General features: G+C 44.7%; 1 protein-coding gene across 2 annotated transcripts in view; it reads left to right on the plus strand.

Moving 5' to 3' along the window:
- LOC122934584 (probable cation-transporting ATPase 13A4) overlaps positions 1 to 27,906 on the plus strand; it is a 165,851-nt gene that overhangs the window by 34,283 nt on the left and 103,662 nt on the right. Inside the window, exons 4-8 of one of the 2 annotated variants that reach the window (XM_044290158.1) lie at positions 1,036 to 1,106; positions 1,196 to 1,276; positions 2,273 to 2,342; positions 19,368 to 19,502; positions 23,723 to 23,795. In XM_044290158.1, the coding sequence (XP_044146093.1) occupies positions 1,036 to 1,106; positions 1,196 to 1,276; positions 2,273 to 2,342; positions 19,368 to 19,502; positions 23,723 to 23,795 (430 nt within the window). Of the gene's footprint in view, positions 1 to 1,035; positions 1,107 to 1,195; positions 1,277 to 2,272; positions 2,343 to 19,367; positions 19,503 to 23,722; positions 23,796 to 27,906 lie in introns of those variants that run through there. The other variant, XM_044290159.1, reaches the window with a different exon arrangement.

The following is a 27,906-nucleotide window of genomic DNA, read 5'->3' on the forward strand; positions in this document are numbered from 1 at the left end:
TATACAGGCCAGTCATAGAAGTCTCACTAGGGATAAATCGCTATTACAACAATCGGAGTCAGAATAGGATGCAATGCGTTTTTTACTGAAGCCCTATTCACTTCTATGGGGCCAGGGCTGTGTGAAAAAACGCAGAATATAGAACATGCAGCATTTTTTCATGCAACACAGAACTGATGCGTGAAAAATAATGCTCATGTACACAGACCTATTGAAAGGAATGGGTCAGGATTCAGTGCAGGTGCTATGCATTCATATCACGCATTGCACCCGCGTGGAAAACTCGCTCGTTTGAAAGGGGCCTAAGGCAGTACTGCTGAAATAAGTGCATGTTTTTAGGCAGATCAGGAATGAACCATTTGTTCTTGATTGCTGCTTGTCAGAGGAGGTGAGAGCTACAGCATATCTCCTTAACCTCTTAAGGACACATGACGTACTGGTACGGCATGTTGTACTGGTACTTAAATGGACTTTTGGGTCTCTGAAAAGTTTTGGTGGTAAAAAAATATTCTTAAATCACTCCCCACACTGTCTGTCCCTTCCTCAGCACAGCTCTCCTGACTAAGAATGAGCCGAACATATATAGCATCCGATGACCCGTTCCGGCCAGCCAATCACTGTAATGCCAGCAGCCAACATGGCTACCGACATTACAGTGAGGGCAGTACTTACCTGCGTGTTTATTTGCTGCGTACCAGCCAAGAAACGTGCGGGGTGGAGACTCGAGCATTGCCCTCGAGCAAATGCGGTATTCGGCCGAATACCACCATGTGCCGAGCATGCTCGATCATCACTAAGTCTGACCTAAATCCGCTCGATAAACTAACCATGGCAACTTTCCTACCCACTTTTTGTGATTTATTTTTTATTTTTTGAAGCCAGAATTCTGGAGTTCAGGGTGTGTAGTAAATCTCTCTGTAGTCATCAGTCCATTATTCACACTGGTTCTAGGTAGTGTTGTAGTGCGTCATTCACATAATACATGGACAAAGACTACATTTCCTTTCTTCAGTATTGTATTATATCTTTATTTAGGTCCGATACATTCAAGTGCAGAAGATCCGGTACATATGGGATGACTGTATGAACCAGTTTACTAAGTCTGGGTATGTTTGTACATAGCACTTTCCATATAAATGTGTAGTAATTCTCATATTATTATTAGATCTTTATATTCTTTTGTATTTTACTCCAGAATCTTGGAAGACCATTACACTTGTGCATCTATACATAACAATTTTGGGCATGGTTTTTTGAAAGAGGAGCAGGATATCAGGTAAGCATTTCTTAATACATGCAAGTCCAGAAAGGACCATATGCTGACTGTAATCACACAATGCTTTAAGTTTTGGCCATATTTCGACAACCTAGCCCAATTAGTGTCGAGAAGGTCTTTTAGAGTCTATTTAAATTAATCAGATCTGTCACTGTGGCCCTGGTTCTGTTAGAAATGGAAGCCATGATGCCAGTGTGAACAGAACTGTAAATGTAATATGGGTTTCTTTTCCTCAAAACATGACCAAATCTGAACAGAGGACACAATATTGCCAATGGTGTGGGAATATTTTTTTTGTATTCCTTCTCTGAGATATGTTATTTTTTTTTATTTAAGGCCCCTTTTACATGGGCCGACTCAGCATGCAATTATCAGGAAGAAACTGTCCTTCCCTGATGTTTGCATACTTGCCAGAGGAGGTGAGAGCTCCATTTACATGCAGCAATCATCTCCTCAGAATGGGCATAAATGAGCGCTGATGCGATTTCTTGACCCCATAGAGAATCACTGTTTCTGGGCAGCAGATTCCTGTTTACACAGCACAATCTTCTCACTATAAACAGTGGGGGAGATTTATCAAACTAGTGTAAAGTAGAACTGGCTTAATTGCCCATAGCAACCAATCAGATTCCACCTTTTGTTTTCCAAAGGAGCTCTGGAAAATGAAAGGTGGAATCTGATTGGTTGCTATGGGCAATTAAGCCAGTTAATATGTTTGAAAAAAAAAAGACATAAGTCCATCAAGTTAAACCAGTTTGAAAAAATCTCCCCAAGTGACTTTGGTGCCACATAAATGATGCTTTCACTGGATGAATGAGAGTTTGCTTGTTTATCAGGGAATCAGCGACATCTTTGCAAAAGGCAATTATTGGGAAGGATGATGATGGCTATTATACCTCTTCCCTTTTAACCCTTTATTGTTTGACTCTTGTGTCTATACTTGTATGTCACAGTGCTACACAGTAAAACACAAGCTGAAAATTGCTGTCATTGCAGGAGGCTTATCTGTGGGCCCAACATAATAGATGTTGGGATTGTTCCAATATGGAAATTGCTTTTCAAAGAGGTAAGATCGTCTTCAATAATCCTTAATAAGAGCAGACACATTTCAAAGCTAAACCCTTAATTACGGTGGGCTTTTGTGTATTCCCAGGCTGTTGCGTAATTTCTCCTCTTGCGTACTTGAAATTTCTTGCACTTGTGTCACTGATTAAATGATAATAAAACGTGGAGAGTAGAGAAAGGATGACTCTCACCAATGCAGGTTAAAAAAGTCCTTTATTCATCCGATTAAAACATCAGGGCAGGAGCATATGGTTGCAGTGTTCACAGCAAGGATAAGTGGCGACGGCCGTTTCACGCTAGATTGCGCTTCGTCTGGCCACTGATTAAATTACATCAAGGGTTGCGCCAGACATAAAAATGATTACAGGGAATAAGTGTTATTGGGTCAAGTGTTAAAGGAAGTCTGTCCTCTATATTACACCTATGAACTTAACACCAATGCACAACATTGAAAGCATCCCTTTATATCCTAATACTCTGCCTGTATCCCCCAGAAAAAAAATACTTTGATTGGTATGCAGATGTGGCACTAAGGTCCCTGGTGTGCGGGTTACAGCTTTCAAAGAGCCCAAGCCCACCACTTCTAGCCAATTCCAGCCCCTCCACCACTGTCTCCCCTCGCTTTACATCTCCCTTGGGGCCAAATTCTGTGCAAGTGTAAGCCATGTACCGGGGTGGTCTCCCCAGGATACAGCGAAGTCACGAACGAGGAAAGCAACTCCAACACCAGTTTTGCCAAAACCGTATTTTACTTAAACGTGATAATGAACACACCCACAAACGTTGGGAACATACAATAAATTTACATACACCCAGCCTGAAGGCTGAGACCCCTGTGCTGTACAGGGCAGCGCTCTCTGATGGATGCAAGAGGAAAGTGTGGTAATTTACCTACTGGTGGGCACAAATAAACAGCCACTGCTTACCTGTTATTACCCAAAAAAAATCAAGAACAAGTGTTTGAGCGTGTGGTAGGGGCTAGCCTGCGGTGCAGCACAACAGCTTACAATCTTACAACGCTCTACAGTATTCCCCTTCCCATAACTGGTCTTGTAGCACGTGCCTGAGTATTCCTCCTGAGCAAAACGTCAGCCTGGCTTGAGTTTTGGGAAAGTCTATAAGCTCTCCGGTGTGAAATGTCACTTTAAATTGTGGATTCCTTGCAATGAACAGCCAGAAACACTTGTGGCCTGACACAAATAGTAACCCTATCTAACTTACTACAGTTCTGGTCTCTAGGATTCTAGGCGCCAACACTTTAATGAGGTGCGTGCACGATTTACCGACCTGGGTCTGCTCTGCATCCGCTGGTGACTGTAAACGGAACAAATGCCTCTACAACAAGCGTGCAGTACCGCAGTGTATGAAGCTTTACTCCTTAGCTCTCATCAGCATTCCTGGCAGCAATCCTCGCTCCTCTGGACAGGATCAGGGTCTTGGACACTATCAGCTTCACTTAGCTGCAGCTCTGGTCACTTCGGGATGCCCCCACACCTGGATGTCAATGGATCCTCTGCTTACACAGTTCCTAAGTCTCAGCTTCCTCCAAGGCTACTTTCACACTAGCGCTTTTTCTGGATCCGTCAGGGCTCAGCAAAAATGCTTCCATTACTGATAATACAACCATCTGCATTTGTTATGAACCAATCCGGTTGTATTATCTTTAACATACCCAAGACTGATCTGTCATGAACTCTATTGAAAGTCAATGGGGGATGGATCCATTTTCTATTGTATCATATTGTGTCAGAGAAAATGGATCCATCCATTGTGGGTCATGACAGATCCGCATTTCAGGACAGAAAGAAAAACTGCAGCATGCTGTGGTTTGCTCTCCGGTATGAGAACGGAATGAATTTTTGAGCATTTTGTTCTGTTCAGTTACTTTTTGTCCCCATTGTCAATGAATGGGGAAAAAACGAAAGCGTTTTTTCCGGTATTGAGACCCTATGATGGATCTCAATACTGGAAAATATTAACGCTAGTGTGAAAGTAGCCTAAGATGACTGCTCCCTCTCTTCCTCTCCAGGTTCTTGTAACTCCACCTCTCATGAATATGGAACAATATGCAGTCTGTTAGCTGTTTTTAGGAAACTGTGGCATCTTGTGGCCACACAGCAGAATGTCAGTCCAGATTTTTAACTTAATTTACGCAAATAGTGTTCAGACAATGAGAGCTGTTTCCCCAGCTCACACAAGAGCAGTCTATAGCCCCTCCGGCCCTGGAGGGTACAAGCTGCAGTGCATGCACAGTAGATACTGTGATGCTGAAGCCCACTCTATGGAATGTAATAATATGTAATTACAGTTCATCTTTGTGGTTATATTGTTCATAATTCATTTAAAAGGGTATTCGGTGAACTAAAAGTTATCCTCTATCCACAGGGTAGGGGATAACTAATTGACCACTGGGACTCCCACCAATCCTGAGAATGGCGGTCCCATACTGCCATCATGATGGAGCAGCAAGTCAAGCATGCACCCTGGCACTACATTCATTCTGGCACTACATTCATTCAACTCCTAGAGAGAACAGAGTACAGGTTATTTCTGGAACGAGGCATGAGACATGAGAACGAGGCCGCAAGGTGCATGCTTGACCTTCTGCTCCATCAGGACAGTGGTACGGGATCCTGGCAGGGCTGTGTTAAAAAGTTAGAAAAAAAAAATCACTCACTTTTCAAAATTTGACAGTGCTGGGACTCGGAAGCGATGGGGAACCGTTATTGGTCATAAGATCGCTGCAGCCACTCACTGTGCAAGCAAGAATGGCAGATCGCTAGCAGTGACATGCTTTTCTTGAACACGTGACTTGAAGCTTAGTTTTTCCGATACAAAGTAGTTTGTATTCTCATTCTCTCTTGAAACTGCACACAACGCCATCCATTGCAACATCTACTACAACAGTCAGTAGCTTTGAAGGGCAATGCCTTACTAGCGAGATTTCAATTTGTGTGCTAGTATAAAATTAATATTTTAATTATACGTTTCTTGATTAAGAGATTGTCACAGTGTAGGGGGAGGGGAGAAACACCAGAATGACAACAGAAGGGAAAGGGAAATGGTCACCACCTAAGGAAACCCTAAACCTAGCCCTGACTCCTGTCAGTATGAATAGACCCTGAAGGTGGGAACATTCATACACCGTAAACCTAGGCTCTAGTAACCCTAAAAAGCCCTAGGATTAGTGACAGGGTCTGAGACTACTGGTTCCTTCCCAGATGAACGAACCAGCGTCTCCCTGAGGCCTAGTAAAAAACAATATCCACCGATATAACAAACAATACTACATGTGTGGGATCAACCAGAACCCCAAATAAATGTATTCACAAAGCCACACATAAAGGTACAAACATTACATCTTTATTATTGTAAAAAAATATCAAAAACAAATACATAAGTTTGCGAGAGATGTTGGGATGTACAACATCACAGGCCCCCCCCCCCCCCCCCTTCCCCAACAAAGCGGGTACAGTGGTTAAGGCTGAATAAATAGAAGTGCAACCACATTTAAAAGCAAGCCATATAAATTTATAAAGAGCCCACCTATGACTCATGTGATCTCACAACACACCTATTCCCTATCTCATCACAGGCAATTTTAGTAATAGGGAGGGAAATGCACAGGGGTAGATATATGCAAGGAATGGGTGAGCAACAACAGTGGTGCACCCACCTGTGCATATTAACCAACCTGTGTAAAAAAAAAAAACACTAATACCAAAAACCTGTTATCCGTGATGTGGAATAGAGAGAGCCAAAGGAGATCAGGTGGTCAAGGTGAAAAATTGTGTCATTAAATTTGATAAGATGATAACCTGCAAAATCACAAAGGCTTAATGTGGTAATAAAATGCAACTGGAAAAAATATTGACCTTGAAACAAACCCCACTCAATTAGCAAATAAAGCTAAATAGTTGATAACATCATATAAAGTATGGGTTACTGACCACGCTGGGGATGACCGGAAGCCCGACGTACGTTACGCTTGTACCTTTTATGTGTGGCTTTGTGAATACATTTTATTTGGGGTTCTAGTAAACAGCAAGCAAATGGGAGCAACTAAATACCAAGAGAAGTACACTTATCTTCAATAGAAAATGGATGGGCAGGAACTCGGATGAGGACCACACACCAGCTCTTCCAACTCTAGGCAGAGAATACCAACCGCATGGTATGAAGTGTAGATCTAGACTAAATAGAGGAGCAGTAATGACCACAAGCTACACCTGCGACAAGAGGTGTGGTGATTACCAACAACAACAGTGCAACAAGTGAAAACAGATGGGCTGTCAGATAACCTAACGTGCAGCCAGTCTCTCAGATCTTCTAACCTCTGTCACTGGAGGGACCGTGACAGAGATTTATAGCAGCCCGGAGCCTTGTTTCCTGGGCAGAGAAGCTAATAGCCATCTCAATATCTTTTCCACCCAAACATTATACTTCCTGTTGTCACTTTTTCAAAAGGGACACCATGACAAAACGTTGAATAGCTAAAAACGAGCAAACACGAGCTTTACATTTAGATTTGATTTACTGACCTATGGAGGGGAATATTTAAAGTCAGTTTTGCTTGTCTGCCTTGGCGTACTTTATGCCACATTTATCAAATGTCACATGTATTGATAAATTTGTTTTGTGCCTTTGTCTAACACTTTTGTCTCCACCCTCCTGCTGCAGTGAGATTGCAATATTTTTTTAAAAGTCTCTGTGATAAATCTGCAGTGAAACCTCATGGACTTTGTATGTTCTCCACTTCTTTGCATAGGTTTCCTCCGGATACTCCGGTTTACTCCCACACTCCAAAGACATGTGATAGGGAACGCAGATTGTGAGCCCCACTGGGGACAGTGATGCTAATGTCTGTAAAGTGCTATGGAATATACAGTAGTAGCTCTATATACAGTTGCAAGAAAAAGTATGTGAACCCATTGGAATGATATGGATTTCTGCACAAATTGGTCATAAAATGTGATCTGATCTGAAGTCACAACAATAGACAATCACAGTCTGCTTAAACTAATAACACTAAGAATTAAATGTTACCATGTTTTTATTGAACACACCATGTAAACATTCACAGTGCAGTGGAAAAAGTATGTCAACCCTTGGATTTAATAACTGGCTGAACCTCCTTTGGCAGCAATAACTTCAACCAAACGTTTCCTGTAGTTGCAGATCAGACGTGCACAACGGTCAGGAGTAATTCTTCACCATTCCTCTTTACAGAACTGTTTCAGTTCAGCAATATTCTTGTGATGTCTTGTGTGAATCGCTTTCTTGAGGTCATGCCACAGTATCTCAATCGGGTTGAGGTCAGGACTCTGACTGGGCCACTCCAGAAGGCGTATTTTCTTCTGTTTAAGGCTACTTTCACACTAGCGTTCGTCGGTCCGCTCGTGAGTTCCGTTTGAAGGGGCTCACGAGCGGACCCGAACGCAGCCGTCCAGCCCTGATGCAGTCTGAATGGAGCGGATCCGCTCAGACTGCATCAGTCTGGCGGCGTTCAGCCTCCGCTCGCCTCCGCACGGACAGGCGGACAGCTGAACGCTGCTTGCAGCGTTCGGGTGTCCGCCTGGCCGTGCGGAGGCGTGCGGATCCGTGCGGATCCGTCCAGACTTACAATGTAAGTCAATGGGGACGGATCCGTTTGAAGATGCCACAATATGGCTCAATCTTCAGGCGGATCCGTCCCCCATTGACTTTACATTGAAAGTCTGGACGGATCCGTACGAGGCTATTTTCACACTTAGGCTGTTATATGCTAAAATAATGCAGACGGATCCGTACTGAACGGAGCCTCCGTCTGCATTATTATGATCGGATCCGTTCAGAACGGATCCGATCGAACGCTAGTGTGAAAGTAGCCTTAGCCGTTCTGTTATTGATTTACTTCTATGCTTTGGGTTGTTGTCCTGTTGCAACACCCATCTTCTGTTAAGCTTCAGTTCTCCTGCAAAATGTCTTGATAAACTTGGGAATTCATTTTTCCTTCAATTATAGCAATCCGTCCAGGCCCTGACGCAGGAAAGTAGCCCCAAACCATGATGCCCCCACTACCATACTTCACAGTTGGGATGAGGTTTGTGTGCTGTGCCTCTTTTTCTCCACACATAGTGTTGTGTGTTTCTTCCAAACAACTCAACTTTGGTTTTATCTGTCCACAGAATATTTTGCCAGTACTGCTGTGAAACATCCAGGTGCTCTTGTGCAAACTGCAAACGTGCAGCAATTTTTTTTTGACAGAAGTGGTATCTTCTCATGAAAACCATTCTTGTTTAGTAAATAGAAAATACTGGGCACTCTCACTAGCTGTGAAACCACATCGTTTAATGAGATAGTGTTTAAAATAACAGTATATTAAAAAGGATACAATATCTAACTATAGTAACAGTGTACTAAATATGGATACAATATCTAACTACATAGTTAGATATTGTATCCATATTTAGTACACTGTTACTATAGTTAGATATTGTATCCTTTTTAATATACTGTTATTTTAAACACTATCTCATTAAACGATGTGGTTTCACAGCTAGTGAGAGTGCCCAGTATTTTCTATTTTCTATTTATTATATCTTGAGAGGAAGGGTGATTCCTCTTGTACTGTGAGCACCTCCACCAGAGATTTTGTCAGCCCTGTGCGCCACATATTACCTATATTTTCATTCTTGTTTAGTGTTTTACGTATCATAGATTCGCTAACAGGGATGTTAGCATATGCCAGAGACTTTTGTAAGTCTTTAGCTGACACTAGGATTCTTCTTCACCTCATTGAGCAGTCTGCGCTATGCTCTTGCAGTCATCTTTACAGGACGGACACTCCTAGGGAGAGTAGCAGCAGTGCTGAACTTTCTCCATTTATAGACAATTTTTCTTACCGTGGACTGATGAACAGCAAGGCTTTTAGAGGTACTTTTATAACCATTTCCAGCTTTATGCAAGTCAACAATTCTTAATCATAGGTCTTCTGAGAGCTCTTTTGTGCGAGGCATCATTCACATCAGGCAATGCTTCTTGTGAAAAGCAAACCCAGAACCGGTGTGTGTTTTATATAGGGCAGGGCAGCTGTAACCAACACCTCCAATCTCATCTCATTGATTGGACTCCAGTTGGCTGACACCTCACTCCAATTAGCTCTTGGAGATGTCATTAGTCTAGGGGTTCACATACTTTTTCTACCTGCACTGTGAATGTTTACATGGTGTGTTCAATAAAAACATGGTAACCCTTAATTCTTTGTGTGTTATTAGTTTAAGCAGACTGTGATTGTCTATTGTTGTGACTTAGATGTAGAGTTGAGCGAACACCAGGATGTTCGGGTTCGAGAAGTTCAGCCGAACTTCCTGGAAATGTTCGGGTTCGGGATCCATTAAAGTCAATGGGGACCCAAACTTTTCGGCACAAAAAAGGCTGTAAAACAGCCCAGGAAAGGGCTACAGGGCTGCAAAAGGCAGCAACATGTAGTTAAATCCCCTGCAAACAAATGTGGATAGGGAAATGAATAAAAATAAAAATAAAATAAATAAAAATTAACCAATATTAATTGGAGAGAGGTCCCATAGCAGAGAATCAGGCTTCATGTCACCCACCACTGGAACAGGCCACTGTCAGATATTTAGACCCCGGCACCCAGACAGAGGAGAGAGGTCCCATTGCAGAGAATCAGACTTCATGTCATAGCAGAGAATCAGGCTTCACGTCACCCACCACTGGAACAGGCCACTGTCAGATATTTTGGCCCTGGCACCCAGACAGAGGAGAGAGGTCCCATAGCAGAGAATCAGGCTTCATGTCATAGCAGAGAATCAGGCTTCATGTCACCCAACACTGGAACAGGCCACTGTCAGATATTTTTAGGCCCCGGCACCCAGACAGAGGAGAGAGGTCCCATAGCAGAGAATCAGGCTTCATGTCATAGCAGAGAATCAGGCTTCATGTCACCCACCACTGGAACAGGCCATTGTCAGATATTTTTAGGCCCCGGCACCCAGACAGAGGAGAGAGGTCCCATAGCAGAGAATCAGGCTTCATGTCATAGCAGAGAATCAGGCTTCATGTCACCCAACACTGCAACAGGCCACTGTCAGATATTATTAGGCCCCGGCACCCAGACAGAGGAGAGAGGTCCCATAGCAGAGATTCAGGCTTCATGTCATAGCTGAGAATCATGCTTCATTTCACCCAACACTGGAACAGGCCACTGTCAGATATTTTTAGGCCCCGGCACCCAGACAGAGGAGAGGTTCATTCAACTTTGGGTTGCCCCGCAATGTAATGGTAAAATGAAAATAAAAAGAGGATTGAATGAGGAAGTGCCCTGGAGTACAATAATATATGGTTAAGGGGAGGTAGTTATAAATGTCTAATCTGCACAAGGGATGGACAGGTCCTGTGGGATCCATGCCTGGTTCATTTTTATGAACGTCAGCTTGTCCACATTGGCTGTAGACAGGCGTCTGTAATGACGCCCCCTGCCGTGCTGAATACACGTTCAGACAAAACGCTAGCCGCCGGGCAGGCCAGCACCTCCAAGGCATAAAAGGCTAGCTCTGGCCACGTGGACAATTTGGAGACCCAGAAGTTGAATGGGGCCGAACCATCAGTCAGTACGTGGAGGGGTGTGCACACGTACTGTTCCACCATGTTGGTGAAATGTTGCCTCCTGCTAACACGTTCCGTATCAGGTGGTGGTGCAGTTAGCTGTGGCGTGTTGACAAAACTTTTCCATATCTCTGCCATGCTAACCCTGCCCTCAGAGGAGCTGGCCATGACACAGCTGCGTTGGAGACCTCTTGCTCCTCCTCTGCCTTGGCCTTCCACTTGTTCCCCTGTGACATTTGGGAATGCTCTCAGTAGCGCGTCTACCAATGTGCGCTTGTACTCGCGCATCTTCCTATCACGCTCCAGTGCAGGAAGTAAGGTGGGCACATTGTCTTTGTACCGTGGATCCAGCAGGGTGGCAACCCAGTAGTCCGCACACGTTAAAATGTGGGCAACTCTGCTGTCGTTGCGCAGGCACTGCACCATGTAGTCGCTCATGTGTGCCAGGCTGCCCAGAGGTAAGGACAAGCTGTCCTCTGTGGGAGGCGTATTGTCATCGTCCTGCGTTTCCCCCCAGCCACGCACCAGTGATGGGCCCGAGCTGCGTTGGGTGCCACCCCGCTGTGAACATGCTTCATCCTCATCCTCCTCGTCCTCCAGTAGTGGGCCCTGGCTGGCCACATTTGTACCTGGCCTCTGCTGTTGCAAAAAACCTCCCTCTGAGTCAATTCGAAGAGACTGGCCTGAAAGTGCTAAAAATGACCCCTCTTCCTCCTCCTCCTCCTCCTCCTCCTGGGCCACCTCCTCTTCCATCATCGCCCTAAGTGTTTTCTCAAGGAGACATAGAAGTGGTATTGTAACGCTGATAACGGCGTCATCGCCACTGGCCATGTTGGTGGAGTACTCGAAACAGCGCAACAGAGCACACAGGTCTCGCATGGAGGCCCAGTCATTGGTGGTGAAGTGGTGCTGTTCCGCAGTGCGACTGACCCGTGCGTGCTGCAGCTGAAACTCCACTATGGCCTGCTGCTGTTCGCACAGTCTGTCCAGCACGTGCAAGGTGGAGTTCCACCTGGTTGGCACGTCGCATATGAGGCGGTGAGCGGGAAGGCCGAAGTTACGCTGTAGCGCAGACAGGCGAGCAGCGGCAGGATGTGAACGCCGGAAGAGCGAACAGACGGCCCGCACTTTATGCAGCAGCTCTGACATGTCGGGGTAGTTGTGAATGAACTTCTGCACCACCAAATTCAGCACATGCGCCAGGCAAGGGATGTGCGTCAAACCGGCTAGTCCCAGAGCTGCAACGAGATTTCGCCCATTATCGCACACCACCAGGCCGGGCTTGAGGCTCACCGGCAGCAACCACTCGTCGGTCTGTTGTTCTATACCCCGCCACAACTCCTGTGCGGTGTGGGGCCTGTCCCCCAAACATATGAGTTTCAGAATGGCCTGCTGACGTTTACCCCGGGCTGTGCTGAAGTTGGTGGTGAAGGTGTGTGGCTGACTGGATGAGCAGGTGGAATAAGAGGAGGAGGAAGCCGAGTAGGAGGAGCACTACATTTACTGCACTACATTTACCCAGTGTGCAGTTAGGGAGATATAGTGTCCCTGGCCGTGCTTACTGGTCCACGTATCTGTGGTTAGGTGGACCTTGCCACAGATGGCGTTGCGCAGTGAACACTTGATTTTATCGGATACTTGGTTGTGCAGGCAAGCCACGGCTCTCTTGGAGAAGTAGTGGCGGCTGGGAACAACATACTGTGGGACAGCAAGCGACATGAGCTGTTTGAAGCGGTCTGTGTCCACCAGCCTGAATGACAGCATTTCATAGGCCAGTAGTTTAGAAATGCTGGCATTCAGGGCCAGGGATCGAGGGTGGCTAGGTGGGAATTTATGCTTTCTCTCAAATGTTTGTGAGATGGAGAGCTGAACGCTGCCGTGTGACATGGTTGAGATGCTTGGTGACGGAGGTGGTGGTGTTGGTGGTACATCCCCTGTTTACTGGGCGGCAGGTGCCAACGTTCCTCCAGAGGCGGAGGAAGAGGCCGAGGCGGCAGCAGCAGAAGAGGCGGTAGCAGGGGGAGCCTGAGTGAGTTCCTTGTTTTTAAGGTGTTTACTCCACTGCAGTTCATGCTTTGCGGAGTCTCTTGGCGGCGGGTGTTCTGCTTTTGCCCACTGCTCGCTCTTTTGCTACGCTGTTGGCTCGGTCTCACCACTGCCTCTTCCTCCGAACTGTGAAAGTCAGTGGCACGACCTTCATTCCATGTGGGGTCTAGGACCTCATCGTCCCCTGCATCGTCTTCCACCCAGTCTTCCTCCCTGACCTCCTGTTCAGTCTGCACACTGCAGAAAGACGCAGCAGTTGGCACCTGTGTTTCGTCCTCATCAGAGACGTGCTGAGGTGGTATTCCCATGTCCTCATCATCAGGAAACATAAGTGGTTGTGCGTCAGTGCATTCTATGTCTTCCACCGCTGGGGAAGGGCTGGGTGGATGCCCTTGGGAAACCCTGCCAGCTGAGTCTTCAAACAGCATAAGAGACTGCTGCATAACTTGAGGCTCAGACAGATATGGTATCCAATAGTTGTCAATAGTCAAAAGCAAATTAGTATCCCTTGGGATACAGGGATACTAATTTGCTTTTGACTATTGACAACTATTGGATACCATATCTGGCGCATCTATTGTACTAACCAGTGACTTATCGCACATTCATTACAATATTCCGATCTGGACACTTTATTTGGCGTACTCCCCGAACTTATCAGCAGTCTACCAAATATTTATTCCAATCATCTGTATATGTACTGTGAATAATTGCTCCCTTTTTTTAGGCCTATTATATTTTTAATATTGTCTAAGTTATATATATATGACTGCATTTTATTATAGGTGTATTTATTTTTGAACATCAATTTTTTATATACCATATTATTATTGATTCTGCTGCATTTTAGATATAGGGCTATATATAAATAATAAATATTTTGCTATATATCCATTTGTTCTCTAATTGGTCCAGCTGGTGAGTGCTCAGTCTTCCTACACATTCCTATACCTAACACTATCTGGCTATCTATTTAGGTACCGTATTACACTAATACAGGCACAGCAGTAACAACAGATTTAGCTGAATATAAATTGTAGGCCTAGTATTTAGGCCCTGGATGACAGGTATACGTTTACGGACAGAATAAGACTTGGAAATGCACGGTAGCGTGTGAAGTTATTGAGGATGACCCTATCCGCACCTTCAATCTAATATACCCTTTTATAGATAAATTTAAAGTAGGCCTGATACAGCAGAAACCACTGATTTAGGGAATTGCTAAGTTGGGAATTGTATTTCAACCCAGAACAAAAACTGTGCTTTGGCGGACACTAAATGAATTGACCAGCCACAGCAGTAACCACAGATTTAGCTGAATATAAATTTTAGGCCTAGTATTTAGGCGCTGGATGACAGGTATATGTTTACGGACAGAATTAGACTTGGAAATGCACGGTAGCGTGTGAAGTTATTGAGGATGACCCTATCCGCACCTTCAATCTAATATACCCTTTTATGGATAGATTTAAACTTGGCCTGATACAGCAGAAACCACTGAGTTAGGGAATTGCTAAGTTGGGAATTGTATTTCAACCCAGAACAAAAATATATCCTTTGCCAGACAGCAGACAGTATTACAATTGGCTGGCCACAGCTGAAACACCAGATTTAGGGTACTGCTATTTTGGCAATTGTATTTCACCCCTCAATAAAATAGCAAGCACAGCCAAGCCCCTGATGTAGGATATAGCAAAAAACAAACAAACACACTATTGATGGTTAAATGGACTTCGTGGTAGCTTGTGCTGGCGCACCACAAGACACAAAATGGCCGCCGATCACCCCAGAAAAAAGTGACTGAAAAACGCTCTGGGCAGCCTAAAAACAGTGAGCAATTGAATAGCAGAAGATGAATGATTTACAGCTGTAGATCGATCACTTCATTAAGTGTTTTTGCTGAGTAAATCCCTGTCTAGTGCCTAATCTCGCCCTAACAGCAGCTGCATCCTCTCCCTACACTCAGGGCCGTCTTTAATATTGATTGGACCCTGGGCAAAAATTTACTTGGGCCCCCTGGATCCCGCCTTCCCACACCTTAGCAGGCAATCACGCCCTCCACCACAACACACACAAAAAAAATCCACACACCTGGTAGAGTACAGTGAATGACTGTAAATACTTCCAGTTCTGAAGACTCCAGCGGCTCAGGATCAGTGCTCTGGGCAGCTGGGCTCAGGCTGGAAGTGGGCACCGCTCTGCTGGAAGGAGACTGGGGCTCGGCTCACCCTAGTGTTACAGTGCACCCCAGCCCCCCACAGTATGCAGTATAGCACCCTATAGTATACAGCACCACACAGTATGCAGTGTAGAACCCCACACTATACAGTACCCCACAGTATATAGTAGAGCAGTATAGCAGCCCACAGTATACAGCACCCCACAGTATACAACACCTCACAGTATACAGCACCCCAAACAATACATGATACAGCCCCCCACACTAGAAAGTACAGCAGTATAGCACTCCACACTATACCGCACCCTTAGTATACATTATACAGACCCCCACAGTATACAGGACCCCACACAGTATACAGGCCCCCACACTATACAGCCCCCCCACAGTATACAGGCCCCCCACAGTATACAGGCCCCCCCACAGTATACAGGCCCCCCCACAGTATACAGACCCCCACACAGTATACAGACCCCCACACAGTATACAGCCCTCCACACAGTATACAGCCCTCCACACAGTATACAGCCCACCACACAGTATACAGCCCCCACACAGTTTACAGCCCACCACACAGTATACAGTCCCACACAGTATACAGACCACCACACAGTATACAGCCCACCACACAGTATACAGTCCCACACAGTATGCAGTCCCACACAGTATGCAGCCCATTACACAGTATACAGCCCACCACAGTATACAGCCCACCACAGTATACAGCCCCCCACAGTATACAGCCCCACACAGTATACAGCCCCCCACAGTATACAGCCCACCACACAGTATACAGCCCACCACAGTATACAGCCCACCACAGTATACACCCACCACACAGTATACAGCCCACCACACAGTATACAGCCCACCACACAGTATACAGCCCCCACACAGTATACAGCCCCCCACAGTATACAGACCACCACACAGTATACAGCCCACCACACAGTATACAGCCCGCACACAGTATACAGTCCCCCACAGTATACAGCCCACCACACAGTATACAGCCCACCACAGTATACAGTCCCACACAGTATACAGCCCCCCACAGTATACAGCCCCCACACAGTATACAGCCCCCCACAGTATACAGCCCACCACAGTATACAGCCCACCACAGTATACAGCCCACCACACAGTATACAGCCCACCACACAGTATACAGCCCCCCACAGTATACAGCCCCTCACAGTATACAGCCCACCACACAGTATACAGCCCACCACACAGTATACAGCCCACCACACAGTATACAGCCCGCACACAGTATACAGTCCCCCACAGTATACAGCCCACCACACAGTATACAGCCCACCACAGTATACAGTCCCACACAGTATACAGCCCCCCACAGTATACAGCCCCCCACAGTATACAACCCCCCCACAGTATACAGCCCCCCACAGTATACAGCCCCCCCACAGTATACAGCCCCCCCCCACAGTATACAGCCCCCCCACAGTATACAGCCCCCCACACAGTATACAGCCCCCCACACAGTATACAGCCCCCCACACAGTATACAGCCCACCACACAGTATACAGCCCACCACACGGTATACAGTCCACCACACGGTATACAGTCCACCACACGGTATACAGCCCACCACACGGTATACAGCCCACCACACAGTATACAGCCCCCCACAGTATACAGCCCCACACAGTATACAGCCCCACACAGTATACAGCCCCCACACAGTATACAGCCCCCACACAGTATACAGTCCCCCACAGTATACAGTCCCACACAGTATACAGCACCCCACTATACAGTAGTTTACAGTATATTAACATACCAGCCCCTGAGTGTCACCTTTTTCCGATGTAATCTTCATACAAAAAAGCTCCACAGTTAACTTCTGCAACACTCCTGATAGGACCTGTGATGACCTCATAGCCATGTGACCAGTAATTGCTAGGTTACTGGTCACATGGTGATGATGTCATTAAGGTCCTAAATCACAACTTTAACACAGTACGATCATGATGCCTGGACTCCTGGTAGAGCTGACAGCCTGACACCCGGGGCAGTGGCTAGCAGGGCTCAAGAGGCAGCTGCCTTGGGCCCCCCAGGAGCAACTGGGCCCAGGCAGCTGCCCCTTTTGCCCCTTGGTAAAGACGGCCCTGCCTACACTGATCAGAGCAGAGTGACATGCGGCGCTACGTGATTCCAGCTTAAATAGAGGCTAGTTCACATGCTGCACTGGCCAATCACAGCCATGCCAATAGTAGGCATGGCTGTGATGGCCTCTTGGGGCAAGTAGTATGACGCTTGTTGATTGGCTGCTTTGCAGCCTTTCAAAAAGCGCCAAGAAAGCGCCGAACACCGAACCCAGACTTTTACGAAATGTTCGGGTTCGGGTCCGTGTCACGGACACCCCAAAATTCGGTACGAAGCCGAACTATACAGTTCGGGTTCGCTCATCCCTACTTAGATGTAGATCAGATCACATTTTATGACCAATTTGTGCAGAAATCCATATCATTCCAAAGAGTTCACATACTTTTTCTTGGAACTGTGAGTATAATAAATCAATAAATGTAACACCGCTAACCACACCTACTTCTCCACCCATATTTTAGAACCGGAGGGAGTGGTGTAAAAATGCAAAAAGTCACAGGGGGAGATTTATCATGAAGCAAAGATTTGAAGTCAGTTTTGCTTGAGTCTGCATTGGAGTACTATATGCCACATTAATCAAATGTCTTATGTTACTTGATAAAATTGTCTTCTCCTTAGGCCTCCTGCACACAAACTTATTTTTCCCCCCCGTTTACGGGCTGTTTTTTGCGTTCTGTATACGGAACCATTCATTTTAATGGTTCCAGATAAAAACGGAATGTACTCCGTATTCATTCCGTTTCTGTTTTTCCTTTCCGTTGAAAGATAGAACATGTCCTATTATTGCCCGCAAATCACGTTCCGTGGCTCCATTCAAATCAATGGGTCCGCAAAAAAAAGTAACACATACGGAATGTACTCCGTATGTCTTCCGTATCCATTCCGTTTTTGTGGAACCATCTATTGAAAATGTTATGCCCAGCCCAATTTCTTAATTCAATTACTGTATACTGTATATGCCATACTGAAAAACGAAACGGAAACACAACGGAAACAAAAAACGGAACAGCGGATCCGTAAAAAACAGACTGCAAAACGCTGAAAAAGCCATCTGGTCATGTGCAGGAGGCCTTAGACCTAACACTTTTGTCTAGAGAAGCTTCTCGACCCTCCTCCTGGGGTGAGAATGCGACTTTAAAAAAAAGTCTCAATGATAAATCTGGAGTCAAACTCATTACCATAGCTAACCACTTTGCAACCCACATTACAAAACTGGAGTGTGTGGTGTAAAAATAGAAAAAGTCACACATTTTTGCACAATCACTTAAAAGGCCCTATTTTTGGTGACTTTTTGATGTTAGAATTCTGGAGTGAAGGTATAATAAATGATGGCCACAGAGTTTTTTTTGCATAAGTGGGCCTAAAAAGTCAGAAAAGCCCCATTTTGCGACTTTTTAAAGCCAAAATTATGCAGCGAAGCCATGATAAATCGGGGCATTTGTCTGTATTTATGCTTTGGTGGAAATGTTATCCGTGCATAGTATTATCAAGGCTTACATAAATTCTCTTCTAAAAGTCCAAAAGATTCCCAGAACTTTGAATTTGATAAAACATTTATAATTCAAGAGAATCTGTCACCATGAAATGCAGCGTGTTACAGAGCAGAAGGAGGTGAGCAGAGTTGATATATAGTTTTATGGGAAAATTACAGCAAAACTGATAATTTATTCATTGTAATCTCTGCTAATTAAGTCCTTAGGAGTCATGTGGGTGGTCTTATCAGTGATTGACTCAGCATACAGAGAAGGTTGTCAATCGTGGAATAGGACCACCCACATGACTCCTAAGCATAGAAAGAGTCCCTGGACAGAACAGTACAGTCTACCACTCTATTTTATCTGGTGAAAAAGTCAGAAACAAACAGAAATCAGATGAATCGTTTTAACCCTGTTTTGACCCATTTTCGTGTAATAGACATATACCCCCAACAGAAAGCCTATAAAGGGCTATAATGCTGTGTGAACCCAGCCTAAAATAGTATCTTGTACCAGACCTTCAGTTAATTGAACAATGGATTTTTTTGGGATTAATACAATATTTCTTTGTATATTTTTCTTTTTTAGGTGCTAAATCCATTCTATGTGTTCCAGCTGTTCAGTGTTTGCCTATGGTTTGCTGAAGAATACATTGAATATTCTGTGGCTATTATAATCATGTCTTTGATTTGCATAGGCTTGTCCGTGTACACACTAAGACAGGTATGTTTTTATTTACTAGGATATTACCACAGGTTATTAGAGAGTGGTCCGGATTTACTAATCCTATGAATGGCATAAGCTTAGACTGGCACCAGATTTATCACGGGGGCTCAGGCTGGATAAGAAGTCTGGGATCGACACTCTATACCAACTATTGGTTGGCTTACTTTGAGACAGATTTTTATGCCAGAATTGTGGTGAAATTACTTGGGCCATACCCTTTCTCAAGAAGCTGCACCCACTTTCCAATAAGCCCCATCCACTTTTCAAGCAGGTTGGAAAAAAGTGTAGAAACCCTCCTTGTGCCAAACTGCTATGATCTGTACAACTTTTTAGACAGATTTTAGGTGCAGACACGTTAGTAAATCTGAGCCACGGTATATTTTGGGACTAGTGGTCTGATGTAATTAATATACAAAAAGAGAATGTTTTACGAATGTTATTAGACTGTACGTGCGTTTTTCTTCCTTTTTTCATCGTCTCACTCCAAGAGCTCTAACTTTTTTTTTTACATCTTTGTAGCTGTTTGAGGGATTTTTGGTACACATAACATACTGATTAACCTTTATTAACTCCTTCTTCTGGGAGGGAAACTGGGAAAAACTGCAAAACTGCCACTCAGTTTTTACATTATAAATTGTAAATTTATGGGTTATAAATAACATATCTTTATTCAATGGGTCAGTACGATTACAGCGATCCTAAATATATATATATATATATATATATATATACACAAATAAAGATGGCGTGGGCAGCACCACTATCAACAAGGTGCAGTCGGAGTGCCAGCGGCTGTGGGGGCGATCCACCTCCAAAATATATAAATAAAGAATTCCGCAGCACATGTGCTGCGGAATTCTTTCTTTTTATTTATATATATATATATATATATATATATATATATACCCATGACTTTATATTTCTTTCTTTGGACTTGTGTGAGGGCCTGATCTTTGTGGGACAACTTTTAGTTTTGATTGGTATCATTTTTTGATTGCTTGTTAAGTTTTTTTCGGTGGCGACTAAAAAACAAAAATTAGCAACAGTTTTTTTTATGGTGTTCACAGTAGGGGTTAATTTATATGAGGGATGCGGCCCTCTAGCTGTTGCAAAACTACAACTCCCAGCATGCCTGGACAGCCTGCAGCTATCAGTCTACAGCAATGAATGGTGGGAGTTGTAGTTTTACAACGGCTGGCCACAGGTTGAGCATCCCTAATTTACATGATATTTGTTTAGTGCATTTTTATGACATTCACAGTAGGGGATAATTTACATGCCCTAGGTATGCAAGGTGTTAAACAGCCTTGATCGGCACTCCTGTCGGTCTGCTAGGCCTCTTTCACACGAGAGTGATGGATTAGGTCAGGATGAGTTCAGTGAAACTCACACCATTTTGCAAGAAAGTTCAGTCGGTTTTGTCTGCAATTGCATTCAGTTAATTTTTTTCTGTACAAGTGCAATGCGTTTTGATGCGTTTTTCATGTGCGTAATAAAAAACTGAAGGTTTACAAACAACATCTCTTAGCAATCATCAGTGAAAAATGCATTGCATCCGCACTTGCTTCCGGATGCAATGCGTTTTTCGCTGAAGCCCCATTCACTTCTCTGGGGCCATGACTGCTTGAAAAACGCAGAATATAGAACATGCTGCGTTTTTCACGCAATGCAGAACTGATGCGTGAAAGAAATTGAAATGAATGGGTCAGGATTCAGTGCGGGTTCTATGCGTTCACGTCACGCATTGCACCCGTGTAGAAAACTTGCTCGAGTGAAATGGGCCTTAGGCTGAAACCTGCCTATACCTGTCAATGTAATATACTTTATTTACCTGTCATGTCCTGTTTGCCATATCAGAATGGCAGATAATGTTGAATAAGCCACGGCACTCCAGAGGGATTCCAATCAATTTCTTTATTACACCTTGTGTAGCAACGTTTCAACCTAATGGTCTTTGTCAAGCTTGACAAAGACCATTAGGTTGAAACGTTGCTACACAAGGTGTAATAAAGAAATTGATTGGAATCCCTCTGGAGTGCCGTGGCTTATTCAACATTATCTACTACGGAAATCCTAGGACCAGGATTTAATACTACAGGCACCACCACGTACTGGATTTGCTATAATAATAGTGAGTAGTGCTGGCCTATTTTTTATCTATATCAGAATGGCAGTCGCGTAAACCCATCCACTGCAGCAGAAGCTCCTTCCACTCTGGGAAAATCCCTTTAATTTAGCCTGGAGAACACCTTTAAGTAGCATAGGTGCGTTTGGGTTTTCACAGACACTAGGTCTTGGCTGTAATACAATTTCTGCATCCCATATAGACACACCACTGATGACAGCAGATCTGTGTCAAAGCAATCAACACCAACAAGGTTGGTCTTCTGTATTACATTTTCCGATCAGCCAGGCGATTGTCGGGAGGGAAGCGTTCCTTCCCAGCAATTGCCTGCTCGCTCGAAGGAAGAGACCACTGATATTAGATGCAGTGACCTCCTCCAGAGAATAGGGAGGATTGATCGCTTAAGCCATCGCTCGTCCCCATACTGACTAGTTGTTTGCCGGCAGCAGAGTGTGATTAGGCAGCACAATGTGCCACTGGCAAACAAGGATTTTAAACCAGTTTAAAAACCGGGATTGCCCAATGAATGAGCTTTGATGCCCGTTCATCAGGTAATCAACGGTAATCGAGTGTTACTACAAAAGCTCGTTAGTGATGATTTGACAGACTCTCTGCCCGTCTTATACAGGCTGAATCATAACCCTAATAGAATTAATCTTCATCTAGTAACCCAGTGACTCCGTGCCCGTAGTGAAGCAAGGTGTAGTCCTTCCTGTAGCCTACTCTTCGAGGATAATTATTAAGGCTGGCATTTCTGACGAAAATCTTAATAAGAAATCTCACTGGCATGTGATGCAATAAAATTAGTAAGAGGCACTTGCCTCTTAATAAGTTGGCTGTGTGTCAGAAAATGAAATCTGCACCAGCGAGGAGCTGGCATAGATTTCTCGTGTAATGTGCGTCTATTTTCTGGTACAAGAAACGGGAATCACGGCACTCGGATATTGAATGCAAATCAATCAAACATTTATTTTATCCGAATTTTTTCACTGTAATTGGCAAACGTTCGGTCTGTCCCAGACCTTGTTTACGGCCTATAGTATAGCAGAGTCATGAAGTCTAGAGGCCATCCGACTTCATGACTCTGCTATACTGTAGGCTGTGAAAAAGGTCTGGGATGGCCTGAAACGTTGGCCAATTGCAGTGAAAACATTCGGATGAAATAAATGTTTGATTTAGGCCTCATGCACACGACCGTTGTGTGCATCTGCGTCCGTTCCGTCATTTTTCACAATTTAGCGGAGGTCCCATTCATTTCTATGGAGCTGTGAAAAAAAAAACTGATAGTCCTCGTTTTTTTCTCCGCGTCCGTGATTCCAGTCCATCCAAAAAATATAACCTGTCCTATTCTTGTCAGTGGAAAACTGAGGATGGACCCATTCAAGTCAATGGTTCCGTAAAAAAAAACGGATGCACAACTGGTATGTCATCCGTGTCCGCGTCCGTTTTTTTCTACAAGACCTTGGTGCAATAAAATTACACTTTTCATTAACCTTCTTTTTTTTTTGACCCTGTCAGACAAAAAAAAAAGACACAAGGAAACACAACTGAAGCAAAATCGGACACGGACCACTGAAGCCAAATCACTGACAGTGAAAAAACACTGTCGTGTGCATGAGGCCTAATTTGCATTCAATATCCGAGTGCTGTGATTCCTGTTTCGTACACTTTTGGGTTACTACACCATCACAGAACACATTTCTGGAGTGTCAACCATTCAGTATTATTCTAATTTCTGGCACACACACAACTAAATGTGTTGGGCTGCAGAGGTCCTGCCCAATGTCTGCCTCCCTCCTGCCCATACCCTGACCAACTTTTGCAAAACCTGACTTACAACAGAAAACTGGTATGCAGGACTAATAAGTTCTTTTTAGTTTTATCATGACATGATGATTATTGAATGATGAAGGACTATGTATGGTTTAATATTTGTCCGGGCTCTAGACACCTGATCGGCATCACGTTTGGTATTGTCGCTGTATTTTCTAAAGATGACATTTTACCATTCCCTAATAATACTTTGTAATGCTTTATCAACCTTACTTGCCGTTCTAACACTTTACACACATCTGCTTCCCCCGATTTACAGCAATCAGTTAAACTGCACAGACTAGTTGAATCTCATAATAACATCAAGGTTTCTGTATATGGAAAACACAAAGGTGAGTTCTCAGTAGAGGAGACATGTCCTTGGGTGTGGGCACCTTTTCTGTCTCTCTCCTTAATTTATTGCATGTACCAGATTCATTTTTAGCCACTGTCCCTTTTAACAGATAAGGGGCCAGGTTTATCATTAGCTCAAGTCAAAATAATGGAGTGAACAAGTCTCAATTTTTTGTGCAATCGCTAAAACTGCGCAAAAATTTGCAACTTTTATTGGCTCTGCGCTATGCTCGCCAGTTTTCTGAAAGTGGGCGTGTTTTCTTATGTAAGTGAATCTCTAGACAGATTTACTATTGAGACAATTTAAAAAGTCGTAAAAAGTTGCGCAATTTCACTCCAGTGAGGACCATGCTTATCTTATGCGACTTTTTCATAGAACACGTGACTTTTTCGTAAAGCCGCTTACTGAGGGATAAACTGCTACCGTCAAACCACATTTATCACAGTATTAAAGGACCATTAATAAATCTGACTTAGCCAAAAGTGACTTTGGACATATGTAAAAGTGGAGTAAGATATAGGCATAATGATAAATCTGGCCCTATGTATGCATGGAAGGACCAGAGCGTGCAAAGTAGAGAAATTGGATAAAAAGTTTGATTCCATAATACAGCAGGATTGCGGTATAATTATGTCCTGAATGTCTCGCCTAGTTAGTGCTACTGTCGTTCTATACAGTATCATGGACATCTCCGAATATAAGAGAACATTTCCTGAATAGGATGATCTGAATGTACTCTTACACATGTCTACCTCCGGATCAGTGTGCAGTCTAGAAAGGGTATATATTAGGAAGGGATGCCTTTCTATGGAACACCATTCCCTCAAAGGGGTTCTCTCCTGAAAACATCCCCTGTCCATATTCCTTAGCAGGGCATATGGATATCCTAAAGGAGAAAATCCCAATTTGGACTCTTTCTGAGCCAGAATGGGCCTGGCCTGTTCATACATTTACATATGACCTTTCATTTGAATAGCTGTCATTAGAGTTGAGCGAACCTGTCTTTTGGCAGGCTCGAGTCCGGGTTCGGGGATTAAGTGATTTACGTAATGGATTACGTTCTCACAGAATCCATAACGTAATTCAATGCCGGCATACCAAACTGAATGCCTTTTAGAGGTGTTCCATTTTGCATGCCGTCCTAATACAAGTGTATGTATGGCCAGCAGAACAGAACCCTCGGGGCTGGCCATACACTTGTATTATGCGGCATGCCGACATTGAATTACGTGATGGATTCAATGAGAACAGAATCCATTATGTAATTCACTTAAAGGGATGCTGTCCGCATCCGCATTTCTGGAGCGCACCCCCGATCTTCTGGTCTGCGGCTCCAGAAAAAAATAGAACATGTCCTATTCTTGTCCGCACTTGCGGCCAAGAATAGGCAGTTCTATGGGGGTGCCGGCCGGGTGTATTGTATTGGGAGTTCCAACCTGACCACAGGTCTACAGTCCCCTGCTTACTGCATCATGTGAGTACAGGACAGTAGAACTGCAGTCAGACTGGATCTTTCAACATCATAGATGACTATGATCACTAGGATTTCAGGTCAGCCAAACTGCACTCTGACCAGGCAATGCAGCTATCCCATGGGGTGTATTTCCAGGATCACACACAATGGGGGTGAAACTGACCTTAAACAACATTTCAGCTTCTATGCAGCATGAGGCCGAACATAAGGCATTACATGACAGGCAGGTTCGGGTCCAGGGTTTAAAGGGATTCTGTCATCAGGTTTCACCCCTTTAAGATAAAAATATGCTTATGTTCAGGGTGCCTTCACGATTCCTAATGTGGTCTTATAAATGTAATCTGTAGGCTCATTTTGCTAAAAAAACGCTATTACTAACCTGTCAATCAAAAAAATAAGGTGCCCAAGGGGATGTAAATGGATCCAAGCTGCCGGCCGTGCCCAGCGCCGCCTCATAATCTTCTGTGACGCCTCCCGCTCTCCCTCCCTCCCTCCTCCTGCTGTAACATCGCTGTGACGCCTCCCGCTCTCCCTCCCTCCCCCCTCCTCCTGCTGTAACATCGCTGTGACGCCTCTCCCCTCCTCCTGCTGTAACATCGCTGTGACGCCTCCCGCTCTCCCTCCCTCCCTCCTCCTCCTGCTGTAACATTGCGATGTTACAACAGTAGGAGGAGGGGGGAGGGAGGGAGAGCGGGAGGCGTCACAGCGATGTTACAGCAGGAGGAGGGGGAGAGCGGGAGGCGTCACAGCGATGTTACAGCAGGAGGAGGGGGGAGGGAGAGCGGGAGGCGTCACAGAAGATTATGAGGCGGCGCTGAGGTCGGGAAAGGCGGCGCTGGGCACGAACGGCGGCGGGTGCGGCTGGCAGCTTGGATTCATTTACATCCCCTTGGGCACCTTATTTTTTTGATTGACAGGTTAGTATTAGCGTTTTTTTTTAGCAAAATGAGCCTACAGATTACATTTATAAGACCACATTAGGAATCGTGAAGGCACCCTGAACATAAGCATATTTTTATCCTAAAGGGGTGAAACCTGGTGACAGAATCCCTTTAAACCCTGGACCCGAACCTGCCAAAAGGCAGGTTCGCTCAACTCTAGCTGTCATGTAATGCCTTATGTTCGGCCTCATGCTGCAGAGAAGCTGAAATGTTGTTTAAGGTCAGCTTCACCCCCGCGTGTGTGATCCTGGAAATACACCCCATGGGATAGCTGCATTGCCTGGTCTGAGTGCGGGTTGGCTGACCTGAAATACTAGTGATCATAGTCATCTATGATGTTGAAAGATCCAGTCTGACTGCAGGTCTACTGTCCTGTACTCACATGATGCAGTAAGCAGGGGACTGTAGACCTGTGGTCAGGTTGGAACTCCCAATACAATACACCCGGCCGGCACCCCCATAGAACTACATATTCTTGGCCGCAAGTGCGGACAAGAATAGGACATGTTCTATTTTTTTCTGGAGTCGCAGACCGGAAGATCGGGGGTGCGCTCCAGAAATGCGGATGCGGACAGCACACTGTCTGCTGTCTGTATCCATTCCTGCCCCATAGAGAAAAAATGGGTCCGCACCCGTTCTGCAATTTGCGGAACGGATACGGACCCATTCTGGGGAGGTGTGAATGGACCCTAAGATGCAGTGAGTTCAGATCAGCCAGGTGGGGATCAATCTCAGAAGTACATCTGTCACATGTCTTAAAGGTGTTGTTCAGGATTTTACTTTTGATGGCCTGTCCTCAAGATAGGCCGTAGTTATCTGATCAGCGGGGGTCTGACACCCCACACCCCTGCCAATCTGGTTTTCTGCAGTAGCTCCAGCGTTGATGGACTGAACCAGGACTGCACCGCTCTGTCCACTGTGAAGTTGTTTCCTGCTCACTGATCTTATTAAAGTGAATTGGAGCCGCATTCCAGTAATTGCCTCCGTCCATTACACAGTGGACCGAGCTGTGTAGTTTTGGCCCCAGATCTACCCCAAAACAGCTGATTGGCAGGGATACGAAATGTCAGAACTCTGCCGATTAGGTGGTGGTGACCTATTCTGAGGGTAGGCCACCAACAGTAAAATCCTGGAAACACCAATGATTTGCCTGTACTTTTTACCTCCGGGATACGGGTTAGACCAGGGGTGCACAACCTGTGGCCCTCAGTACCATTCTTTGCAGCCCCAACCACCTGGTAACAAATATGTATGTCTGTGTCTCAAGGCCGCTCACATGTATTGTTCATGTATTCTCACTTTAGATGGGAGTCCTGAAAGTTTAACTAGACATCTATGGTATCTATTGTATGTTTGATACACCATAAATACAGTATTTCAGTTAGTAATACCCCTTCAAGATTTATTTTCGGCCATTGGAGTTGGTTCACTCTGACAATGTGGCCCCCTAAAAGAAAGGTTGTGCACCCCTGTCTTAGACGTTCTCCTGCCAGGTAATATTCTGCCTGCAAGTATGCTCAAACATATGAAACAGACAGGACAAAAGGAGGAAAGCAGCAGTCGTCCTTTCATAATGCTCATCTTGGTCATGGCTGAATAACTACCAACACTTGGTTTTAATGTCCTATTTGTATCAGCCCTGCTTGATGACAAGGGCACGGTGATATACGTCTGACAAGTATTAGAAAAGCCTT

Source organism: Bufo gargarizans, chromosome 4, assembly GCF_014858855.1.
Source record: "Bufo gargarizans isolate SCDJY-AF-19 chromosome 4, ASM1485885v1, whole genome shotgun sequence".
Taxonomy (NCBI): Eukaryota; Metazoa; Chordata; class Amphibia; order Anura; family Bufonidae; genus Bufo; species Bufo gargarizans.